This window comes from Heliangelus exortis, chromosome 12, assembly GCF_036169615.1.
Source record: "Heliangelus exortis chromosome 12, bHelExo1.hap1, whole genome shotgun sequence".
NCBI lineage: Eukaryota > Metazoa > Chordata > Aves > Apodiformes > Trochilidae > Heliangelus > Heliangelus exortis.
In genome coordinates this window covers 11,408,954-11,433,803 of record NC_092433.1, presented here as the reverse complement: position 1 = coordinate 11,433,803, position 24,850 = coordinate 11,408,954, and the positions used below count along the sequence as shown (strand labels likewise).

General features: G+C 39.3%; 2 protein-coding genes across 3 annotated transcripts in view; one reads left to right on the top strand and one right to left on the bottom strand.

Annotated features, from left to right (window-relative positions):
• The first annotated feature begins 178 nt into the window (after window positions 1-178).
• Window positions 179-8,422, top strand: CHCHD4 (coiled-coil-helix-coiled-coil-helix domain containing 4). The gene is made up of 3 exons (XM_071756014.1): window positions 179-311; window positions 2,251-2,349; window positions 7,257-8,422. Exons 1-3 carry the CDS (start codon window positions 290-292, stop codon window positions 7,550-7,552), a joined length of 417 nt encoding a protein of 138 aa, XP_071612115.1. The 5' UTR covers window positions 179-289; the 3' UTR covers window positions 7,553-8,422.
• A 7,047-nt stretch (window positions 8,423-15,469) lies between these two features.
• Window positions 15,470-24,850, bottom strand: part of LOC139801580 (netrin-4-like) — a 45,454-nt gene continuing 36,073 nt past the window's right edge. For both annotated transcript variants that reach the window (XM_071756006.1, XM_071756005.1), the window contains exons 6-10: window positions 21,822-22,035; window positions 20,910-21,046; window positions 19,847-19,915; window positions 18,076-18,246; window positions 15,470-17,465 (exon numbers count right to left, since the gene is read on the bottom strand). In XM_071756006.1, the coding sequence (XP_071612107.1) occupies window positions 17,329-17,465; window positions 18,076-18,246; window positions 19,847-19,915; window positions 20,910-21,046; window positions 21,822-22,035 (728 nt within the window). In that variant the 3' untranslated portion in view covers window positions 15,470-17,328. The remainder of the gene's footprint in view (window positions 17,466-18,075; window positions 18,247-19,846; window positions 19,916-20,909; window positions 21,047-21,821; window positions 22,036-24,850) is intronic.

The following is a 24,850-nucleotide window of genomic DNA, read 5'->3' as shown; positions in this document are numbered from 1 at the left end:
GGAGTCGTAGTTCTGGGCAGGTGCGGGGCAGCTGGGAGGTGTAGTCCAGCTCCGAGGCTGTGCCTGGGAGGGTCGGCTGCTCCCTCCCCCGCCCCCGCTCTCGGGCTGCCATTAGCAGGAGGTGCGTCAGCGGCTGCCGGCGGGCAGGGAAGGTGCTTCCGGAGGCGGGAGGTCATAACGTGGAGCGGCGCGCTGCTGCCCGTTGCCGCGGCTGTGGCGGAGAGAGAGTGGAGAGGGCGGTGGGGTCAGTCCGCTGGCGCTGCGGGCGAAGGCACCGGACGGCTCCGCCATGTCCTACTGCAGGCAAGAAGGTGCGCCCGGGTGCCCTCCCAATGTCACGCCGCCGCGACAGGCCTGGCGGGCTCGCCCTGAGGCGACCAGAGGGTGAGGGAGAAGCGTGGCGGTTGCCCGCTCACCTCAGCCCGTGAAGGGAAGGCGCAGCCTGAGGGGAGAAAAGGCGCGAGGGCCGCCTGCGGGCCGTGTGTGGCGGCGGGGGCTGCCTCGCCTCCCTCCTCTGACCTTTCCCCTCAGGGTAGGCTGGAAGCCAGGGCAGGAGGTTTGGCAATGAGGGGGGTGGTCCTCCGGGACGGCCTGGGAGGGGAGAGGCGGTGTGCGGGTCCCGGCGGCGGGTAGCGGCGAATGCGGGGAGCAAAGGCCGCCCTGCAACTGGGTCTCCACCCGTCTCCACGAAATGGCCGGAGCTGAGCGTGCTCTGCACCTCAGGGCTCTTATTTTAGCTCGCTGGGCTTTGCTGTGGGGTGGCTGAGGCATGCGGCGCGGAATGGTGCCTTCCCGTAGGGGTTAAATTTTTACTGGCTTAGTTTAAGTGGCCAGGGGTGGTGGTGGTGGTGTTTTAACCCCTTTAAAGAAAACACTGCAGATGGCCAGGCTGGGCAGAGAGCGAGCGTTCGGTTTCTGTGTCTGTATGAGGCATTCATTATGTGTGGGTTGTGGTATTGACAAGCCCTGACCACTTAACGTCGTGGGGTAGATGGTTTTTTCCCCCCACTCCCTTTACCTACTGTAAAGTTTCAAACTGGAGGAAAAGACCTCCTGTAGTTCTAAATGCCAGTTTGAAGTTACAAACTCTGGCACACTGAACGCCAATTATACATTGCAATGAGGTAGTTATAACCTATGGACCTCATTGGTTTTAATTAATTTTTTTTTTTTTTTTTTTAATCTTGCATCATTGCAAGATTTGTAAGTTATAGCATCCTGCCAAATTACAGAGGTTAGAGTTCTTATGTTTCTTTAATGTAGGAAACAAGTGGCCACTCTGCATTGTAAAGTTTGCAGGAATGCATTCTGTCAACAGAATGAGTTGACAGAAAACTTGTACCTTTAAAAAGGGTTTAGATTTGTCGGTTTCTGAAGCATGTTTAAATACACGGTGGTTTCTGAGCAAAATGAACGAAGATACTGAATATCTGCTGGTTGATGTCACACGGAGGGGCAAGAAGATACCAGTTTCTAATATGCTGAGTCATTGCAGTGGCCTTTATTAATTTAGAGGTAGTTTTTGGGGGACTTAGATAATCTTTCCACCCAAAGAATACTCAGTTGTGAATTCAGAAGAGGTTGAGCTAGCAGTTCTTTTATGCATGTGTCAGCCTCAGTGTGCTTTTTATAGTTCTATAGAGATGCTGGAGAACTCTCCTCGGGTTTCCTGCCAGGCCTCCCCACACCCCGCTACAGAACTTTTGTTCAATCAAGAGTGGCACAAGAGCAAAAAGTACACTGTGGTGTTTTCTGTCCCTGGCAGTGTTCACAGCACCTTTCCATATAGTTGATTCTACACTGTTAAGGTGCTCTTCAATATTGAATTCAGAAAATTACTGTAAATTTTACACCACCTATTGAACTTTGTTGTAATTTTGTATAGTTTCTCTTTCACTTTTCCTTTTTTTTGCCTAATCACTTAGTCTTGGTTAATCCTTGTAATGGTTGTGTGTTTTGAAACAGCTTCTCAGCTTCACAGTTCAATGAACTGTGCTGAGATATGCAGCCATTACAGTATGTTGCTGTGAAAATTGGAATTTTAGTTGAGTAGAAGTTCATTTGTGTGTGTTTTCCTCTGAACCAGCAACTGTTCTAATTGAAGGTGATTGATAAGTACAGTGGAATTCATTATTCAGTGCATCATGTTGAGTATCTTATTACCTTGTGGTGTTCAACAGCTTTTTAAGTGCCTCCTTCCTTCTGTCTCAGTTTTCTCTGAATTTTTCCTTGTTGTCTCCTGTGTGACAGGAAAAGACAGAATTATATTTGCGACCAAGGAGGACCATGAGACACCAAGCAGTGCTGAGCTGGTTGCCGATGACCCAGATGACCCTTATGAAGAACATGGTCAGTAGTAAGCAGGAGTGATAGATCACATGGGTTGTGCTCTAACAGTTGTAAAAAAAGAAAGACAGAAAACAGACCTTGTATGAAGTAGCAACAAAACATCATTTTTTAAAGACTGAGAACAGTAGTTATTCAGAAGATAAGCACCCAAAATCTTACCAGTTTTATCTTCCAAATCAGGACATCACAAATAACATGCTTTCCTTACAGTGCTGTTTTTTTACTCCATGTCTTCTAGTGAAAGTGGCCTGTTCAAATACATCAGTTTGATGGCTTACAGCTTTAGTTAGTAGCCAGAGGTATTCAGAAAAAAACTTTCCCTTCCTTTCTTTGTATTAACAAAGACAGCTTAAAAATTATAGCTGCCAGTAAAAAATTATAGCTGTTTTTTTCAATGTTTTAAATTATAAAATGCAATTTTCAGAGAAGCTGAGGTGAGTTATGTACCATTGTAATGGATGTGAGTTGTTCTTCTGCCTGTGTGCATCTGAAGTTGTCTAATTTGGTCATCTCTAAATATCTGAGTTAATGCAATTTGTATATGTATATGACTAATCCTGTACTCTACAAGTAGTAATATCTATAACTACTACTGATAGTGGTATCTTTCAATATTACATGCCAGGTAAGTTCAAATTACTGTTTTTAGCTTGTAGCCATCTCGCCTTGAAAAGATGCAAGTTTTAAGTTTTCAGTGAAGTTTACGGTTCTCACATGAAAAAGATCTAACCTGAAAATGGAGATGTAAGAAAGTAGAATATTTCTGAGATACAGACTTGTAGAGTCAGATTGTACAGAGCATATTTAGGGTTGGTTTTAACAGATAAGTGAAATAATCCTTCCTATTATTATGATTAACTAAAATTTGCCCTAGTTTAATAAATCTTCATGAACATCTCTGTGAATATGGGTTAATTTTTTTCTAATTGCCTTTATGCTTAGAGATCTTTAAGCATGTTCACTTTGAATTAAGTGATGTCACTGCTTTCAGCTCAGCTGAGATTGAAGTAAATGCCTTACCCTTTTTGCAATTTTTAAATTTTTTTTGAAATTTGAAAGTGAAAGTTCTGCAAGTGGCTCCATGACCTTTAGAGGGCAGTGTTTAAGCACATTTTAGCAGCCGGAGCACGAAGGTCCCTTGGTGAGCTGGTATGATATGTAGTTCAATTTGAACCTATCTTCCTGTGTCCTTAAAAAAACGTTTTTCACACATAGATTTGTGTTGAAATAGTTTTTCATTTAGCTGCCTATCTCGGCTTCATGACAACTGTATGTAGTCAGTAGATAAATTTAAATATTTTGCTTGCCAGCAGTGATGAGTCTGTTCAATTTTATGATCACCCAAATGAGAACAATGACAGATTATATAAATTTCATGTTGTTTTAGATCAGTACCTGAATTAATAATATAATTCCTAGTCTGATAGAAAACTATCTAGAGAACCTGCAAATCTTTGGAGATTTTTATCATTCACTGAACTGTTAGGTCACTTTGCTTGGTGTACAGCTAAACAAAGTGGCTGGCTGATTAACTAAGTAAATTGATGTGTGCAGTTTATATTGATTCTATGTGTAGTTGCCTAAAGTTCACCTGTCTTTCACCTTAAAATCATGATAGTTAAATATTCTGTTAGTAAAAGGTGTCTATCTAGCAACAGCAAATGTGTGCATATTGGTACTGTAACTAAATATCTGGTTTTGACACTGGATTTAAGGGGAAGGGAAGGTTGCCCATCTCAGATCTAGCATAACAGAGATGTAGTACAAAGGTTTGGAATGTGAACATAGGAAGCAGTTTTCTTGGTACTTAACAGAGAGGAAATTTTTTTTCTTCTATCTCACATCCCATACTTTGGCTCCAGATTATTCTGTTTCTGGTTGTACAAATACCACAAGTACATAGTCTTGTGCCACACATTATGGTAATAAAATAGCAAAATTAAAAGAGCTTTTTCCTACTTGTTTAAATGCCATGTTTATTGATTCCTCTTATGTGTATATTGCCAAATACAGACAGGCCATAATGAGGAGGAGAGGTGGTCGGGTTTTTTTTTCCTAGCAATCCTGTATTAACAGCAAGCTAGAACACTTGATTCCTGACCTATAGAGCAGGGAAGAAAATAAAGTCAGAGGCTACTCATGTCAGGGACACCTTACAGTGAAAATAGGAGTGTCTGTGGTTAAAAGTGAGATAGTCTTGTTTAAGAACTACTAAAAAGTTTGGGTTCTTTGTTTTGGTGTTTGTCTTTGGTTTGGGTTTTTGTGTGTGGGGGGTTGTTTGTAGGTTTTGTTTGTTTGTTTGTTTTTTCTCTTCTTAGCACCTGGTAAATTACTGCCATATTTTAAGGGTTGTCTGAAAACTTCTCACTTGAACAGTCTTTGGCTACAATGCATCAGATCAAAACAGAGAAACAATTGACATCACAGAATGTAGCTGCATCTAAATGGGGGTGAAATTTGTGGGCAGGAAGACATATGGGCAAAATATTTTTAGTATGTTGAAGTGCAGAAGCTCTGGCTCATGTGGTTTTTATTTAAAAGAAAACCAGAAAGGGCTTTACTGTACATAAAGTAACATGCAGGCTTTTCTAATTTAATTTATACTTTGAATAGAAGACTTGATTTCCAGTGTTCAACTTCTGTGGCATAGTTAACTCTAATGACTCTCTTTATCTTTTATGCTGTGCTGTACACAGAAAAGTCATATCTGGAAAAGAACAGATTTATTATACATATATCAAAGTTTATGGTATGTGCCTTTTAACAACTGTGACAGAAAAGAATTAAGAGTTCATTTGCTGCAGTTCTGAAATAGTATTCTCACTGTAAAGCCTCTTTCTGGTCTAAGGTATTGCAGATGGAAGAATTTAAATGTGAAAGACCTCTAGTTTTGATTGAGATCTTTACTCCCATCAGTTAGAATAATTTCTTGATTTATTGGGCATATATGAAGAAGGCATTGGTGAGTTTTATGTATGAAAATTTAATTTTTATTAGCATTGCAGCCATGATAGGAGAGTTGGCTAAAAGTGCTTATGGAATTGCACCTTAAACACAGGTTGTTCCTGTCCACTTCCTCTGTTTCTCCAAACTTGTTCCTGTCATTTCAGAGTCAGTGTTGAAATGGTTTCCACAGAGGACAGATGAAGAAAAGGCCCTACTTCCTTTTAAGAAAGATCTTGACGAATTATCAGATGTACAGGACTGCTGTTGTGACTGACAATATTCTTTTCAATTCTGCTTCCTTTGTGTCTGTCATTTTGCATGGTGAATCACTGGCAGATCAACTTGTCAGTTGAATGTTTGTCATGTAAGAAGGAAAAAATTTTTCTCAGACCAGCAGTTGGACTTCATTACAGCAAGTACAAAAACAAGTCTTGACATAAATGCAGCTGGGTCTGCCTTCATCCCTGGTATTAACAGATCCCATGAGCTAAGAGAGATTGGGTTGTGTGATGTCACCAGTTACTTGCTAGTGCAAGCCTCAGTCTGCTATGATGTAAGCAGGGCTGTTTTTTCTTTCCCAGGCATAAGCTCAAGTAGATAATCGCCTAAAGGATCCATGAGGTTCAGGCTGCGTTATAAAGAAGTTTAAATAATATTTTAATTAAAAATAGTAATCCTTTCTGTTGCAGACTTGTGCTTCAGGGAGAGTGAAAGATGAAATCTGTTTCCATTTTAATTGTGTTCTAAGCTCGCTGATACACTTACTCACTGAAGTGAGAATTCTGCTGCAATTACCAGGAAGGAAAAGTTTGCCTTATTACTCTCATTTTGTTGTTTTTAAAGGCCTGGTTTATGTGCAAATAACATCTGAAAGTGATGCTGTTTCAGTGATTTAATATATACATATTAGTGCTTATGATATACAAGAATCTGTTGTTTATGGGATAATTCTTACATTGATGTTAAAATTTGCATGCTTACAAGGCAGTTCTGGATCTAAAAGGAGCAATTTAAGAGAATTATTTTACAAGGAACTTTATTGCTGTAGTCTCTTCAGGAACATTTCAGAAGTCTTCGTGTATTTTTTTGGAGAAAAATTACTGTTTAAAAGGACTGATGTCAGTGAGGAGAAATATAGGACTTCAAAATCTAATTTACAAAGAAAGCTGTTTTTCTTCTACACGTATGGTCATCATCTTTGTGCTTTGTCATCCTTGGCAAGAAGGAATCTGGCACCAGCCATCCATTTCCTTGCCTCAGAAGTTCTGCTTTTCCTCTGGGCATCCAGAGATGCACTGTATGATGCACTCTGCTAGGTGTATCTTCATAGTACAGTGTTTATTACAGGTATTTTATAAAACTAGCTTGCCAAATCAATCATGATCCATGATAAATAACAGCACTACTCTAGTTGACTAAATCATGTAAAGGAGACTTCTGTAACTAAAAGGAAACTGATCAACACTGAGATTTGACTGAATCTAATTTTCTGCTGAACCGAATTGACTGAGTCGCATCCTTAAATTGCAAATCAGAGTAAAATTTTCTTTTGTTCATTTTAAGATAGCAATAAACATAGAGCTGCTTTTGCTGAACCGCAGCATCACATTGTGGCCTACATTATTTTAAGGCTTACTTGTTTCTCTGGCAGAGTCTGGCAAGTGGGTTGACTTGACTTCTGCATGTTTTGCAGTTTCCTTAGAATATTCTCAGCGGTCTGTAGTCCAGAGAAAGACTTATTTCAGGCATGAATCTTGATCTTACATCACTTGTGTCCAGTCAAGAATCATATGGATGAGAATAGAAACAGACCAGAAAGTAAAAGGTGTTCAGCACCCTTGAAGCTACAGAAATAATATGGCATTGTTAGTTCTTCAGCTTACACCTGCAGACTAGCATTGACTGAATGAACTCATTTTTTGGGAGGAGCACTTAACTTTTCTTCTCTTTTGTTTGCTCAGGCTTGATATTGCCCAATGGAGATATCAATTGGAATTGCCCATGTCTGGGTGGAATGGCTAGTGGTCCCTGTGGAGAACAGTTCAAGTCAGCCTTTTCTTGTTTCCACTATAGCACAGAAGAAATAAAGGGATCAGACTGTGTGGACCAATTTCGTGCCATGCAGGAATGCATGCAAAAGTACCCAGATCTTTACCCTCAAGAGGATGAAAATGAAGAAAAGGAGAAGTCAAGCAAAGATTTGGAGGCTACTCCTATGGAGGCTCCTGTTGCCAAAGAGCAAAAGGGATCTAGCTAATGAAGATGCAAGGAGGCTGTTGTCTCCATTTCTCATTTTCAGAGACATGGACTTTTGCAGTATGTCTGTCTTTTGAGTCAAGAAATGTTTCAACATTGTTCTTTACACTGTATCATAGTAAATAATTTATTGCTGATGGGGAAATTTCAGTGCTACAGCCTTGCAAATAAAATACTGCAAAAAGAATGAGTATCTGTATGTACTGCCTAACCTGTCAGGCACAGTTACCACTTTAACAGCTGTTTTTACCCTCAAGTTCTCCTTGAGTTTTGACTTGAATACTGTCTTTAAATATATATAGCTTTCAGCTAAAATTCCAGTAGCACACCAGGTCTGTCTTCATTTCAGTATGTTCTGATCAATAGCTGCTCTTTTTTAATGTATTCTGTTCTATTAGTAGAAAGGACATTAAATGATTTTTTTTTCTTGAAGATTTTTTTTTTCCCGAGTGAATACAGACATTGAAAATGGCCTAAATCTAGAAATTGCAAAGTAATTTCAAATGGCCTTACTAGATTATGTTTGCATTTTAATACCAGCATCAGGTAAGGACTGCCAGAAAAATGTTGAAATGTGCTTCTCCTTTGATTTTGCTTGCTTATTGTGTTGGGTTTTGCATTTTTAACAGTGTCTTGTACAACCATTGACAGAGGTGAATAGAAAGAATGCAGATCACTGGATTTATTTTTGCTCTGAAACCACAGTTCTTGGGTTCCTTTTAGTTAGTGCCTGCTCCTCTGGTGTAAAGACAGGCTCTTGTAAAATACTTTGAGAATACAACAAAAATGTTACCTGGTGTAATGATCTCCAAACAGATACTGTGACTTAAGTGCATATTAAAAACCGAATACTTTTTACCTTTATTGAAAACTTCTGATCGTGTGGTGTGTTATTTTTTTCATTTGTTGTTTTTTGGTTGCTTTTCGTTGTTGTTGTTGTTAATACTGCTTAGATTTGACATGCTCCTTTGCATTGTAAGCAAAATTCAAGGTTTTGAATGTGATTGTAGAAGTTTCAAACTTCGAATCTGACTCCAGACTATCAGATTCTTATTCTTGTCCCTTTCTTTTCTCCCCAGGCAAGAGGGCATAAAAACCATAAAGCATTTTCAGTAGCTTTAGTGCTTGTTCATGATCCAGGGTCTACTACAGAGGACCTGGACATCTATTAAAATATTTGAAAATTACTTAAGAAGTGCAAATAATTTGTAATAGTAATTCAACATAGTTTGGTACCCATGGATAAGGAATGCTACATTGGTTTTCTTTTCTAGAAAAATGTAGGCAGAGGGAATTGCAAAACAAATTGCACCTGTGGCTTCAGTAACATTGCAGGGTTCTGAGTTCTGTTTTTTGTTTTGTTTTTTTTCTCTCCCTATATGTTAACTAAACCATAGCATAAAAAGTTGTAGTGGCACTGATGCACTGCAGATAAAGTCTAGAAATGCTTGCACACTTGCGTGTCTCTGTGGGTAGCAGTCTTGAATGCTCAGCAACGTTGTTTCTATGTAACATTTTGGTATCTTGTTGCTTGTGTTAAGATATTTCAGTGATGATACTTCTGAATGTTTGAGGGGAATTTCTGTTAAGTCTTAGAGTGTGCTTGAGCTGTTTATGTTTTGGTACAGCTGTCAGACCCTCAAAAAAAATGGTCAGTAATTAAGTAGCTAACAACAACTCGGTTCTGAGGGCATGGGTAGCAGGTACTCTCACCGTTTCTGTGCTTTTAAAAGAAGGAAAGTGTGACAGCTCAGTGTGACGCTTTCAGGCGTAAGAAGACAAATGCCAAGTGAACCTGAATAAATGGGCACAAAAGCAGCAGTGATAAACCTTGGCACTTAGGCACTTGGACCATGAAAATGAAGTCTTAGGAATCAGATAAACACTGGGCACCAAATAAATAAAAAATAATCACATGCAGCCAGCTTTTGGTTGTTCAAATGGAAATCCAATGCATTATTTGTGAAGAAGCAAAAGCTGTCTATGAAGGACTGTTCTGTTCTAGGGAATGGTTTGCCTCTTATTTTTTTCTGCTGTGCTTTTCTTTCCCACGTTGCCTCAATGCTCTGTAGCTGTTGGATTTATCCTCTGTAGCAGTATTTTTAGCATCTCTGTACAAAACATAAAATGTAAGAATTCTTGTTCTTCAGTATCTAGGGCCCTGAACTTAACATTGACAAAAGGAACTTGCAGCAAATAATCTAGCAGGTTTGAAAACAAGTTTAGGATGAAGCTGTTTCTTTCTGATCCTGCTGTGGGTCGATAACCTGTTGTGCTAGATCCAGTACAAATGCAGTTTATATGGCCCTTAAACCAGAAACTGAAAAACTCTATGTAATGTGTTTAAGGTGTTTTGAAAAAGGAAGTCAGACATCCTAAAGAAGTCTTTGTGGAAATACTTTCTTTTCCTACTGTCCTCTGATAAGAAACTAGCTTAGCTGTCATCACTTCACTGTGTTTGCAGTCTGAATAATCCCTTAGAAGTGGAAGTAATGTAACTTGAACTAAAAAAACAAAATTAAAAGTCTCTCAGTCTCACCTACTTCCCCCCGCCTCTATCATTCTTCCACCATTAAAAAATTAATATTATCTTGACAAGAATCTAGGTGTTATATGTTCAGACACAGAAACCAGACCCTCCTGTTTTCTGGTTTAGTTCTTAGAGTACATATCATTCCATGAAGTTTGACATTGAGAGAAGTAAAATTCAGTCAGTCTTCCTTCTGGATTTTAAATTTGTGATACTGTGTAGTATAGCTTGGACTTCAGTGAAAGATGAGGAATTAGAAGGTAGATAAACAGTAAATATGTATGGCCACCTTCTTGGACCCATGAAAGCAAAGAAAGAGAAGCTTTTCAGTGTGGCCTCTGCAGCTGACTTCGGTAATGCAATATTAGGGTAAAGTCTTGACCATTAGAAATCCCTTCAAAGTATTACAGAATTTACATAGAGATTTCTGTCTCTAAGGGTTAAACTTGCTTTAAACTTTAGATGAATGGGAAAAATAAATTGTCTGGATTTAATTTTTTTGCTATGTGAATACAGTTGTTTCTGTATAGATAACTCCTTGTTTCTGTTGTGTTTCTCAGTGCATGATCTTATATTTGCATGGTCCCATTTAAAATCTTTAATCAATCAGTGGTTATTTTAGTATGTAATAAAGATGACAAAATGGCAATAAGTGGTAAGCTTTTGAAAAAAAGCAGGTGATAAGAAGCTGGGTTTTTATTGTCTAGATATTGCTGTCTTGTTCTAAAGTATTTCTTAATTTCTGCATAAATAATGTCTTGGTTCTCTACCTGCCATCATTGAGCTACAGTTTCTTGGCGAGGGCAAGTGATAGACTCAAGTGTTTTTGAGAACTTGCTTGCACAGAGTAATTCTGTACTGATTTTATGCAAGGTGTGTCAGGTGCTTTTGTGCATCAGGTCAAAAGGAACCATTGGTGGGGAGAAGGAAAACTTAGGAAATTATAGCTCTTCATTTAATTATGTGCCTTTTAGTTGAGCTTTGTCCTGTAAAAACTGACGTGCTGAGCATGATTAAATGTTTACTAGGGTTTACCCCAAAGGAACTTTTAACAAGGCATGAAGCACTTCTAGATGTAATAGAATATGTCTTTAATACAAATTACTTAGTCTGAACAGTTATGTGCAGATGCAATTGCAGTTTAATTTTATCCATTTTGTTTTTAGAAGATGGGTAGTTTTAATTGTTATTTGTCCAACAGACTTTTATCGTTGCTCCTAAATTACTGCTTTGTACAATATTACTGTATAGTACTTGAGTATTCCAGTTTTAGTCATTCTTCAGTTTGTTGCACACCCTTGTGATTCTGGACTTGCTGTAGTGGTGAAACAAGCTATAGTTTTGAAGGCAGGACCTCGATCAACTGGCTAGAACCCCTTTATGATCCAGGCCACAGATTTATGTATTACTTGAAATTACTTGCTTGTTAGGGGGGGGTTGTTCTGCAGTCAACTTAAAATTGAATCTTTGGGGCATGTGTCACATGTGATGATGAGGATAAAGATTGCCATTAAAACTTGTCTTTTACAGGTGAATGTTTTAACATAAAATACATACTACAATATAGTTAAGTACTGGAAAGTGGTTGAAATTAGATAAAGTTGCACTTTCAGGATGAGTTTAAAAATTAATCAGTTTTTTTTCTCATTATCTCTGTAGCACAGCCTACCTGTCTTTCAGAGACCAAACTTTAACTTGTGTTTAGTAACTTTCCTAGAGAGATGACCTTGCTTCATTGTGAAAATGACCTGTTTTTTCTTTCTTCTCTGCAGCAGGAATGAAGTACGGAACAGTGTCTAGAGGGAGATGTTTATCTTAGAGTTAATTCTAAGGATCATTAGATCTGGGGATCTGGCAGGGCTGTGTTGGAAACAAGATCTATATCCTATGCGGTTTTTACTGAGAGTGTCCTTGTTAAACCTTACAGCAATGTCTCTTGTTCATCTGAGGCACTTATCTGATCACACCTCAGTGAATCTCTTTGAGGAGAGTTGTTACTTAAATAGGTAGAACCTATTTTCTTCTTCCAGTAGAAGAAAAAAAAATATATGCTGCTCAGACTTGTTTTAGTTTTCATTAAAATTCTAGCAGTGTTACTGTGGAAGAATATAGAAATAAACTACCAGCAGTTGGCCATTTATTCTTCATCAGCTCTATTGGACGTTGCTTCATTTAGCTGAACAGCACCAGCCTGGCTGCAGTTGGTTTTCCACTGATTTTAACCCCTCTGAAGCTGATGTTTTGTTAGTGATACTGAGAACTTGAGAGAAGACCCAGCCAGTAGAGGAAAAGTGGAGATGGAAGAACAATTAGAACACCAATGTTATAACTCTTCCCAATAATGCAAGGTAGTATCTAATAATGTTCATGGGCCTGTGTGGCACAATTTAAAATGTCAAAGTAGGAAATTTGGGGGTGAATTAATAGCTAAACTAATGAACCTGGCATGGAACAAGCAAAGGTTGGCAGAATTTGATAGCTGGATGCTATGCTTGTTAGCTTTTCCCATGCTCTGTGTGAAGAATTTAGATTTAGAGTTAGTCCAGCTGATAATTATTATGTTTTTATATTGTGTGTACAGCTGTTAACAGGTGTTACCAGTACAGTTAAAGATTTAAATATCCTCAGTGCTTGTGATTTTTTTTTTGTTTTGTTTTGTTTTTAATCATAAAGGCCATGTTTCAAATTAATTTGAGTTAATATTTTCAGAGTTAGACTCACAATTTCCCAAATGCAGAAAAGCCAAGTGCCTGAGAATCTGGGTTAGCAGAACTTGTACTGCACAGTGTCTCATGTTGGCCAGTGTTACTTGTCATGAAAGTGCTACACCTGACATAAAGCTGCTGTCTACTACAAACATACAGGACAGTCTCCTGGGTCAAAATTATCTTTAAGACTCAGACCTGTGCATTTGCCAGTTGGACATCATCATGTTTTTCATTACTAAGCTGCAAGACAAAGAACAATAGCAATATATATTATGTAATTAATGTGTGAGGAATGAAGACTGAGTTGTAGAGGTAACAGTTTTCTCAACAGAAGTACCCAGGTAAGGTTAGAACTTGTACAGTGTCCTGAAGAGTCAGTGCACCTACAGTGTAGGGTTGCAAGGGTCTCTGCAATGCACTGACTTGGTTCTAAGTACGGAGGCTGGCACGAGCAGGCTTCAAAGTTCTGAGCATTTATAGGTGAGGCATCTTCCACCTGCCTGTCATGCACTTTTGTTGCATGCCTTGCATCAACTCCATGCAACGAAGCAGTTTTAGGACCTGTTAGCTATTTTTTGAGACCTCGTTGGACCTCAAACTTCATATGTATATTAGGGAATCAAACACCACCAAGCACCTGCCTATAGTGTTTTGCAGGATTGGGTTTTGATCAGTTATTGAATGAACATGTGATTTACATAAGTCAACTGCACCTGGTTTATGTTTCTAATCTGTACATGTTCTCATACTAAATGTATTTTTTAAGTTGCTTTGTAGAATAACACTCCATGGTTGCCTTATTAGCTAAATGCTTTTCTCTAATTGCTTGGCTTTGTGCTAACACTGTGGAAGCAAGAGCCTGTTGTTGGAAATGTTTGTGGTTTATTAAATTAAAAAGAATTAATGTGCATGCGGTTTGAAGATTTCATGGTTTAAAATGTTAAAAATAGATCCCAAACCTCACATCAATGTAAATGTCTGAGTATTTTTAATTGAAGTTTGAAGTACAAAAAAAAGTGCTACAACACATAACAAATAACACAAGTTTTTTCAGATCTGGGGGACTTGAAGGAGCACATCATGTGAATTACAGCGATTCAAAGAAATCTTACATCAAGCAGCATTAAAAAATGATGAGACATGATAAATGCTACAGAGAAAACTTCAATCTTTATAGCAGTGAGCCACTCTCAGAAGAGCAGTGCTTAAAGGTTGTGTATTTACATTTTCCTTCTTAGCTGCTTGCCAAGAGCAGAAGCTGGAGAAGCATTAGTAGCAACATCTCAGTACAGTGGAGTTAGGGCTCAGTGTCCATTTAATGAGCTCCTTTGATGCTTTAAGGATCCATGTTGCCAGAATGATCATGTATTTATGGGTACACATGCTGCACAGCTGTTTACAGAGGGTTTGCTGCTATCTGTGAAAAGCTATATGTGTTCTGCTTCAAGCTATCACCTGCCCTCTTAAAAATTTTCCACAGCTTTCTGGACTTCTTTTCATTTGCATAAAGGCTTTTACTTCATCCTTTGGTGGGATTTCCAAGTGAAACATCATTGCTACTGCTTGGTATGTGGTTCTGCTTCTTGCAAGACACCTTGTCTGTTTGGGTGCTGTAGTGTTCGTGTGGCTGTTTTCAAGATAGGTCCCATTTTATACATAACAAAAAAGCTTTTTCTGTATTGGCCAAATGCATCCTTTTTTCCATGTTAGTAGTCTTTGTATTACTGTGCCACCTAGGCACACAGAGAGAATCACAACATATGTGATACTGTATACAGGCCTACAAAATTTTTTTTTTTTCTTAAAGGAATACCATATCTTCTGTGGAAGTTCTTTTAATCTACTATGTATGACCTTGTGTGCTTGTTCTGAGGAGGATGTAACAGCTCTTACTAGGAAGACAGTTGTCATCTTGTGCTGTCTCATGCCTATCTTCATTTCAGGTACCAGTATACAAGAAAATAACTTTTTATCTCCAAAGTCTCGTGGTGATCAATTTAAATTTTCTCAACGCTTCTGTAATCAATAGCTGTTCTAGTGGGTCACTTCTATTTAGATATTTATTTTAGGACAGGCTACCTGTGTTGTAGCACTGCAGAACAAAGAGATTGCACATGGTAGTCCTGGGTAAGTTGGAACTTTATGCTGTTATTTTTCCTCTCTGTGGACTCAGGTACCTGATTGACTTTTTATTGGTATTGTTACTTCTGGTAGTGTGCAGTATGGACTTGGCCTAATGTGCTTTCATTTTTCACTTTCAAATTAAATCCAGACTTGTGTAATACCTGCTACTATAGAGAGGAAAATCATTAAACAAGAGCTAGTAGTTGGAACAAAATGTGCAATGTTTCTAAACATCTGAACATGTGGGAGTTTGCTTTAGTATGGTACTGACTTTAAACCAAAAAGGAATTGGATCATCATTAAATAAGATCTCCTGAAAGTTAAATGGCCTGTGTTGAAAAGCATGTTCCTTAGCTTAGTTGTAACGCTACGCTTGATTTTCATTTATTCTGAGAGGCTCTTTTAAGAACAGACTGTAAATTCATGTACACATCTTTATTGACATTTGAAAGAGAACTAGTCAATCTTTTTGTGGTGAGACAATTTCTGGAGAAAGGAAAGAAAGCAGTTGCTATGCTCTTAATTTCAGTAAGCTGAGATTTCAAATTCAGCCAAATTCCTTGATTAAAAAGTGTTTTATTGCATTAATTAAATGGCCTGCTGGAGATGCCACATTGTTGGATACCACTTTAGGTAACAACAAATAAATAATGAAGTGAAAAAGGGAAAGCAATGGTAATGGAGGAGGTGAACTTTCTGAAAAGGGGGGAGGAAGAAACACTGTTTATTCACAGTTGGGAGAAAGTGAGGCTTTTATTTTGTAAATATCTGCCTGTCATCCATTTCCAAATGAGCTGAATATTTTTCTGCTGTTAAACCAATGTAAAGTTAAAGAGAAAACAGCAACAAATGAACTGAAAGAAGCTGTTTTTCCAGGTTGCCAGCAATAGAATAAACTAATGGCCTAAGTCCTAGAGTGGGACTTCCATCCTCCTGTGTTGGTATTAGGTTTTTCTAGATTCTCCATATGTACTCCATGCTAAACGACGACCTTTCCGAGACCATTAAAGGTTTATAGACATGGAATAGAAGTAGGATGTGTGCATTCTTTTTCTCTGTAAGCCCCTGAAAGAACAGACTCATAATTTCTGCTCCAGAAATGTAAAAGACAGTGTTCCAACCAGCTTTGTTTTATTTTGAGTCCTTAACAGGGGACACAGGTCTTAAACTACAATTTCCTCAAAATATTGTGTTAGGCAATGATTTAAATAGCTACTTCTTAATTACTATAGGGTAGGGTAAAACTGATTTAGAAAGAATGCTTTTGTGGAACAGAACTCTTTTTACCTAGAGTGCAGATGTTACCACTCCTGTACTTCTGTGGAGGGAAAAATAATCCCCAGGCACAATGGGAGGGAAACCTTGCTTCTGCATCTTAACCTAAAGTGTGACCAAGAGAAATAAAGCAGAGTGAATGAGCTATTTGCAATAGGATTCCAGTGGTCTTGAGCACAGTTTGAATAGCCAGGTTGCTCTCAGAGTAACTATAGCTACCTCATTTAATACACAGTCCAGCCAACCCATTTATTTACCTCCTCCTGCTTCTGCCTTGTAGCCTCTGTAGTGTTACAGTTTCAACATTAAAGCAGCTACTAATTCCTTACATGTTTGGGCTCTTTCCTAGCATAAAGCTTTTAAGTGGTAATCACTGTGAAACCTTTGTGGTGTTACAGACTGCAGTAAGTACTACAGGAAAGACAAAATGATCTTAGAGAGCAGGGGTTGAATTTGAAATCAAGGTTGAGCCAGGGTTCTTTCTGCAGCAGACTTCAGCACTCAGCACTGATAATAGCAATGTACAGCTGTAAAGGACCTTGTCCCAAGATAAGTCGCATGTTAGGGTTTTTTTCTATTCAGCAATGGATTAATATGTCCTTGAAAGCAACCCGTTGCATTGCCATAATTGCAGTCTGATGTTAAATTGATCTGAGCTCTTTTAAATAAGTATTATTTGACATGCTTATTTAGTGTTACGCCTCTTGTAAAGCTGGAAGAACTTGCTGCCTGTTAGTGATCACTTACAAAGAAAACTACACCCAGGTAATGAATGCGTGATGCAAGTGGTTCATACATATTAATATCAAGCTCTGACCTGAAATATGGAAACACAAATCCATAGCTTTAGTTTTGCATTGTAAAATGATTCTCTGCCTGCATGGAATCAGGTTCAAATTAAGAACTGACTTGAAACCTACATATTATGCACTAGTTAATTTTGCATGATAAGGCCGTGCATATTTTTAAAGAGTAGTCATGTTCCAAGTTTTCTGTCTAAGCATGTGAAAGGAGAAAGTATGTCTGCTTTCATCACTTCAGTGAGGAGCATGTTGAATGGGAACGCATGAACTAACTACACCTTTCACTGCAGTGTTACTAAAAGACAAAAGTTCAGTACTGTAACTTCTGAAGCAGAAATTATTTGCACCCAGTTCGAAGAATATCTGATACTTGTTTTCCCAAGTATGCTTTCCAGGGTTTCACCAGGCTGTTCATGTTCACAAGGAGTTTGCTCGTCCTAGAGTCTTCCTGGCCTGCTATAAGATAGTCAGTACCTAGTTTAAAACAAGACAAAAATAAACATTTCAGTCAGTAAGTAGAAGAAAAGAGAACTAAAAGTAGAAGAAAAGAGAACTATCTCTATTTCATTAGTATCTGGCATGTAGCATTTCAGTCAGCTTCATCCAGTTTTTGCATGTGCTATCTTATATGGAAACATACTTTCCCATGCCTGTTGTCAGTGCTGACTCCTGGGCACACAGGTTCAGTGTTGTCAGTGTAATGCTCAGGGATTACAACTACAAATTGGTTTAGATGAAGTAGCCTTACCATCTATAAACAGTGGGAAAGAGTTTTGAAAACAACAAAACAGGTTGTTGTGGGTTTTTTTCTCACAGATATTCTAGTCACAATCTGGAAAAACAAGTCACTGAAAATAAAACATTTTCAGGAGGTTTGGGCTTTTTGGTACAAACTTGTTCCCTGCTAAACAAATTCTTTTTACTGCAGCTGCCTATTGACTCCCTCTTTGGTGTGGATGAATCGAAGGACTCAGCCCTGAAAAGACTGAGAGAAAAAGTTGAGTAGACCTAGCTAAGGTTCCTAATGAAGTGTCACCACTGTTTACAGGGGAAGGAAAACAGCTAATAAGCATTTTGTCTTTACCAGGATTGAGAATGGGACAGGTACATCCCCTGTTGGTCCAGGATTCTGGGTAAATGCTTCTGTTGCTCCGAGCAATTTTCACTTTGCCTGCTTTCAGAACCTTCTTCACTTTCACAACAACTTCTGCATGGGTACCTTTATCATGAGCTGATAGGATTCTTGCTTTTATCACTGTCAGAAAACATACAGAGACCAACAATTCCTCAGTAAATTTTGTTTTATGCTGCTATAAAGTAGAACTTTAACACCTTGAAAGAAGACATAATAAAAACTACAGCTGTACAAAAAGTGTATTCCAATACTTATCCACATCAGTCATGGTTCTTCTAAATAAATGTGTAGAAGAAAATGTAGATTTTTTCCTAGTGAAGTAGTTAACTGATCATTTCACCATGTTATTTAGCAACTACTTCTTAATGGGCTGATGTCTAATGCTTGGAGTGAGTCCAAAGGGGGGGGTGATGAAGGTGATTGGAGGGATGAAGCACCTCTCCTATGAAGGCATGCTGAGAAACTTGTGGTTGTTCAGCCTTGAGAAGAGAAGGCTCTCATGAGACCTTATAGCAGCTTTTGGTACCTGAAGGGGACCTACAAGAAGGCTGGGGAGGGACTTTTTACAAGGGTATATAGTGATGGGACAAGGGATAATGGCTTTAAGCTGTAAGAGGTGAGATTTAGATTAGACATTAGGAAGGAATTCTTTAGTGTGAAGCTAGTGAGACTCTGGCAGAGGTTGCCTACAGAAGGTGTGTCTGGCCCATCCCTGGCAGTGTTGGAGGCCAATTTGGATGGGGCTTTGAGCAACCTGGTCTAGTGGGAGATGTCCCTGCCCATGCAGAGGGGCTGGAAGTAGATGATCTTTAAGGTCCCTTCCAACACAAAACATTCCATGAGAGCACTTGTATGTTTACAGGGTAAGGGTGGAAAAAACAGATCAGCACCTAACAGTCTGATTTTAAGTGTACTGGCTCTAGGCTTTATATTTTGCCATTTGAAAACTTGTGTTGAGCTTTTACACTGGCCTCTCAAAAATTTTGCCCTGTGGGATGGAACTGTCTGCTCTACAGGAAGGAAACCAGGAAGTTTCTCACCAGACTGCAGGCATGTCACATGGCTAAAATTCCATGATTGCACAACAAACCAGAAAAAGCATGTTTGTTTTGTGGCCCAACATCTGGTTGCCATGATAAATTTCTGTTCCTTTAATTTAAAAGGATCCCATAACTTTTTGGCAGGGTAGTCTCATCTAGATTGGCCCCACAAGCAGGCTTTGTTGTGTCATGACAAGCACATGAAACCTTTGGATCCCAGAGCTTTCATTTCTTCCCTCACGTGATGGCTTGAACTCAGTGTTCATAACCCCGGTATTAAACACATTCTTGGTAAACAAGCAGTGCCATTGGAACCTGTGTAATAGTGCAAAAACAATGGCAGCTTAGATGCAAGGTTTATATCACTTGCTCTTTATGTAGAGGCCAAATTTTCTACTGAGTTATAGTTCTAGCACTTGTGGTGCTGTGAAGGGGGGCATTTAACTGGAACATTTAACATGAAAAATACTATTCAGTTCTGACCAGAAGTTGGATATGTCACTAGAAGAAAAAGGCAGAAGAAATCCTACCTCTTGTTTCATGGCTTATCCAGTGCTGTCATTTTTCATAGCTATCAGCTAATAGGATGTATAGGGAGAACATTGTGAAATATATATATATATATATATATATATATATATATATATATATCATACCTTGAGGGCATGTCACATACTTACCATAAGCATATTTCATTTGGCAGAAGTCAGTGACACTTCCAAGCACCTTTTCTTTGCACACACACTTTTCTAGCAGGGGAACCACAGAAGACAAAGGGTGGGAGAAGAGCCAGGACATGAGAGAGAAAAGCAAATGATACTCAGTTATAAAGTTATATGTGTGTAGCTCCCATAATCTGGATGGGCCATAAGACTAATTCTGAGAGTGAGCTCAGTTATTTGCAAATCTGTTTCTTGTTACATGATACAATAATTTTTCTGAAATCTGATCAGTACTGTCAAGTAAAATGCAGCCCTTATGGGGTCTGTTGTAAAGTTAAACTGATACTAATAAAGAGATTTATAAGAATCAGATCCAGGCGTAAATTATGTAAGTATTAATAGTCTTGTTCCATCCCATAAGCTAAGAAATTCTGATCCTTGCTAGTATTAAGGTCATATCCCTCTCAGAAGAGTCAAAATATGCAGTATGTTGTACTATCATCTCTGAGTCTTACAAAATCATTGATGCTGGTAAGCACTGACCTTCATACATGGCAAGAAAAACTGAGAACTATGTAAGTATTAAAGGCTCCACCTCATTATAAATAAACATTCTGATTTTAGAACTTTAGCTGTTAGTATACTTCACATTGTTTCTCCTGAGCTGGTACACAAGGAGGACTATCTTTAAAATCACTTGCATTCCACCTGGAGGTGATGCATTTCAAAAACAGCTGACATGATCTTTTTACAAATAGCCTTTGATGTTTTGAACAGCAACTGGATGCTTGAGAAGGAGTCGTTTAAGATCATAAGCATTATGAGTATAATTATGACAACAAAAGGAGAGTATTCTTCCACACAATGTTATTCATGATTTGCCAGTGGGATAGTACAGCTGGTTTGGAAAATAACAGTGTAAGTGGAATGATAACCTCTGGATAGTTCACATTAGCAGATGTTGCCAGCAGATGGGGGACAGACTAACTAGAGATATGTGGGGGAAATTAAGTTTGCTTGGAGAGAGGAAAGAATTGGCACTGAGTGAAGTTACAAAGTGTTCCCAGACTCTGGGGGATACCTGGGTGTCTCAGTGCAGAAAATCCCTGCTCATGGTCATTCCATTTCCACTCCTCTTGGCTCTCATTCATTGGTACATGCACAAGCTCGGGGATTCGTCCCCCAATGGGGATGTTAAAGAATGGCTCATTGTCATAGCTGGGGGGACACATAAAACAGAAGGCTTGGTTAGAAGATGAGATGGGAGTGAAGCAGGTGTTTGTAGCATGTGCCTGAATCCAGACAGGAGAGCTGCCTTTTTCAGGTTAGGAGTGGCAATAAAACCAAGAATTCATGCTATACAGAGAGATCACAAGATCAGGACTTTTACTTAGGCCTTACCACTGCTGCTTAGGATTTTTTAAAGTAACTATGTATTGGGCCTTTTTTTTTTCTTTTATTTGTTTGGTTTTAGTGAATTAAGTTGCTCAAAGTTAGTGACCGCTTGTTGGTGTCACTAGGAACTGAGGACACCTGCAGTCACTCAGCAAATCATGGAATTTCTGTACTGATTAATGCATGTTTGAAGTATAGACATATGCCTGCCCTCTAGAAACAAGAGGGAGACCTTTTAATTAATTTTACCCTGGGCACAGATGAGACACAAGCTCTCCTGGCCCTTCCTTCTAATTTAGGAGGCAAACAGGTGTATTTAAAGATGCTGTACATATTCCCATGGGATTGGGGAACTTTCAATGATTACTACAAGAAGTCCTCATTTCAAGATTGCCTTGGATAATACAATGCACATAACAGTATGCCAGCCACCAGACGGCATCTTAAAAAACTTCTACAATTTACAGCCACCTTTTTCAAGTGATTGTGCACCCTCTAACATCCTCCAATTCCTGTCCTTGCTGCAGTATTTCAGTTAATCTCGGTTTCATTTCACAGAATCCCAGCTCAAAGAGAACCTAAAGGAGGGCTTCTTTACCCATTGAAACATTTCCCAGTGTGCTGATCGCAGTCTCTGGCACAGTCACAAGGGCGACAGCCGTTTTCTCCGAAGCCCCAGTAGCCCATGAGACATCTGTCACACTTGGGGCCGGCCACACCCGGCTTGCAGTAGCAGAATCCCGTCTTGGGGTGGCATCGCCAGCTCCTGCTGAAAGTTGCGTTGGCTGAACCCATGGGCTGACAGGCACAAGCTGTGGAGGGAGATAAGGGAAGAGGTGACTGAGATGTTGTGCCCAGAGGTCGTCTGCTAAAGTGACATTTTTGGAAGGCTGATGAACTCAGACCTTCTGCCTTATGCTTAGCAGTTTTAGATCAGAATAGGTAACCATTGCACTGTCAGCCAACATTTGCAATACTATTTTTGTTTCATTTTAATTCATTAAACATAGGAAAACAATTACAACTGGGTCCTATTTAAGTGTAAAGGTCAGTTCTTCCCTGCTACACAAACCTTGACCATACAGGGGTTTGAAGCAATGGCAGGGAGCCTGCACTGTGTGTTTACTTCTAAAGGGGCTTTCAGGTAATTTAAATTGTTTTGCAAGAAGATTGACCAGCATGGATGAGGAAAAAAAGGATAGGTATTGCCTATGCTGTCTTTCCTGTGAACACGGAGATCGCAAATCTACGATTTCCTCTGGGGTCAAATGTGGTTTATGCAGGTATTATTTTTTCAATTTCTGCCTCCATAAAGTACACAAATTTCCTTCAGTGCCAGTCCCAGAGATAAGGGACACATCTCACCATGCAGTACTCTGTGTGTGTAAGGAAGTCAAGTAAGCCATCAGCACATGCAGGTGTCCAAGAAGGCAAACACCAGCCTGGCTTGGATCAGAAATAGTGTGTCCAGAGGGACTAGGGCAGTGATGAGGCCACACCTCAAATATTGTGTGCAGTTTTGACCCCTCACTACAAGAAAGCCATTAAGGTGCTGGAGCATGTCCAGAGAAGGGCAACAAAGCTGGGGAAGGGTCTAGAGCACAAGTTTAACAAGGAGTGGCTGAGAGAACTAGGGGTGTTTAGCCTGGAGAAGAGGCTGAGGGGAGAAATTATTGATGTCTACAGCTACCTGAGAGTTGTCAAGCATTGGAATAGGCTGCCCGGAGCAGCAGTGGAGTCACAATTCCTTTTCCAACTAAAATGATTCTATGATAAATTTTTTTTTTTACAAATGCATAAGCAAATTTATTATAAGGAAAGCCAACAGAATGAGAGAAGATCTATAAACTCACTAGATGTATTTTACATGCAGCTGGAGATGAGCAAATAAGAGGAAAAAAACACCCAGATCTTTCTAATGCTATTGCCAATTTGGTAGCAGCCTGGCAACTCAAGGCAACTTGAGAGCAAAACAGATAGTTACAGCTCCTGTGGGCAACTCTGCTTTCACAGACAGTAAATTGTCATAATCCCACACCACCAGTACACTCCCAATGTGATGAAATCAGGGAGTGTGTGGTGAAAGTGATGTACAGTTGTGCAAAGCCAGCATAGTTGACTCGTCTCCATCTCATAGGTGAGCTGAGATGGTCAAGCCTTGTGCTAACATCTCTGTAAAGGTAAAATACAGTCAATAAACATAGCCTCTCATTTCTGACATTCAAGCAAGTTTGATTAAAATGAGAACTGAGATGAACTCTAAGCTTCTGTATCTCAGCTCATGTATTTATTTATTTCCCCCCTCTTTATTAAGAAAGCAGTGTGCCCTGGCTTTTGCTTGTAGCAGAGACTGAAAAGGAAATGCACCACTTCTGCATCCAGCTGGAAGAGAGCAGAAATAAAAATCTTGTGGCCAAACCCCACTTTGACAGATTTTCAGTTAAATGTTGGATACCCAAGGTGTTTAGATAGCTTGGATCAGGGGCCAGCCTTTTTGATGCTTATCTGATCAAAACACAATTTGCAAAGCTTTTGAAGTTTGTCCATCATTGCTTCTAATCAAACTACTTTTCTTCATGAGCTCACAGATAAAAGACCAAATGAACACTGATTCCACACATCATTTTCCAAGGGAAAGGGGCAAGTATATAATTCCAAAATCGTTAACTGTAGCAGGGACAGATTCACTTTCATCTGCAACCTCATATTTGATGCTCAAGAAAAGAAAATGTCTTTTGAAAATACAAGAGAAAGAGTGAGCAATTTTCTTTAAAGGGCATTTCTCTTCTGATCTGCTTACTACATAGTAGTTTTTTTCATCATGCTCTGTGTTCTTTATGCCAGTATTTTTAATAATATTATTACACTCTACTGTAGACAGATCTCAGTCAGTTGTTTTCAAGGCACAATGGCCCAAGGACAGAAAATCAGCATGCTGTCATGGGCAATGTCCTCAACACAATAAGCTGGTTGGAGGATGGCAGCAGGCTTGCCTCTTTGCCTCAAAGCATTCTTGACTTTGGGAGCAAACCCAGGGATTTTGCTGTCAGTTCTGGAGACCAGGTGTAACAAAGTTCTCATTAGCACTGACAGTTTCAAAGACAAGTTCTGATTTGTTGCTGCTAAACTTGAATTATTTTTGCCCAGATTTTTACAGGACTGACTACATCACCCTAGAAGAGGAGACACTTAATTCTGTCTATCACTCAAAAGACTGGATGTCTCAGATTTGGGGATAAGGAGTGGAAACTCATGCTTTCTTTACTGTAAACAGGTCAGCCACAAGAAGTAAGAGGTTGACAACATCTGGATTGGCTTCTATCCAGGTTTCTGAATTCACTGTGGTATTTCTTTATGTAGGATCTACCTGTGGACTTTTCAATACAGCTTTCTTATATTTCTTCAGCTTCTGGGTCCCTCTTTATTTCTATTTCCAGTTTTCACGTTTCATCAGTTATGGTCACATAATAGATGGGTAAATCCTTAGCATCATTAGTCTACCTGTCACCAACTGAGACTAGATGGGACTATGACACCTTCTCCCATTCTGTCCCTAAGGGAAAGTATTACAGGACAGTGACTGGCAGCATTGGCAGAAGCTAATGAGGAGGCAGGAAAAGAGTGGTT

Coding starts and splice junctions, on each gene's coding strand:
- CHCHD4 (XM_071756014.1), top strand. CDS start 290: ATGTCCTACTGCAGGCAAGAAG. Junction 312..2,250: donor GTCCTACTGCAGGCAAGAAG/GTGCGCCCGGGT, acceptor CCTGTGTGACAG/GAAAAGACAGAATTATATTT. Junction 2,350..7,256: donor TGACCCTTATGAAGAACATG/GTCAGTAGTAAG, acceptor TTGTTTGCTCAG/GCTTGATATTGCCCAATGGA.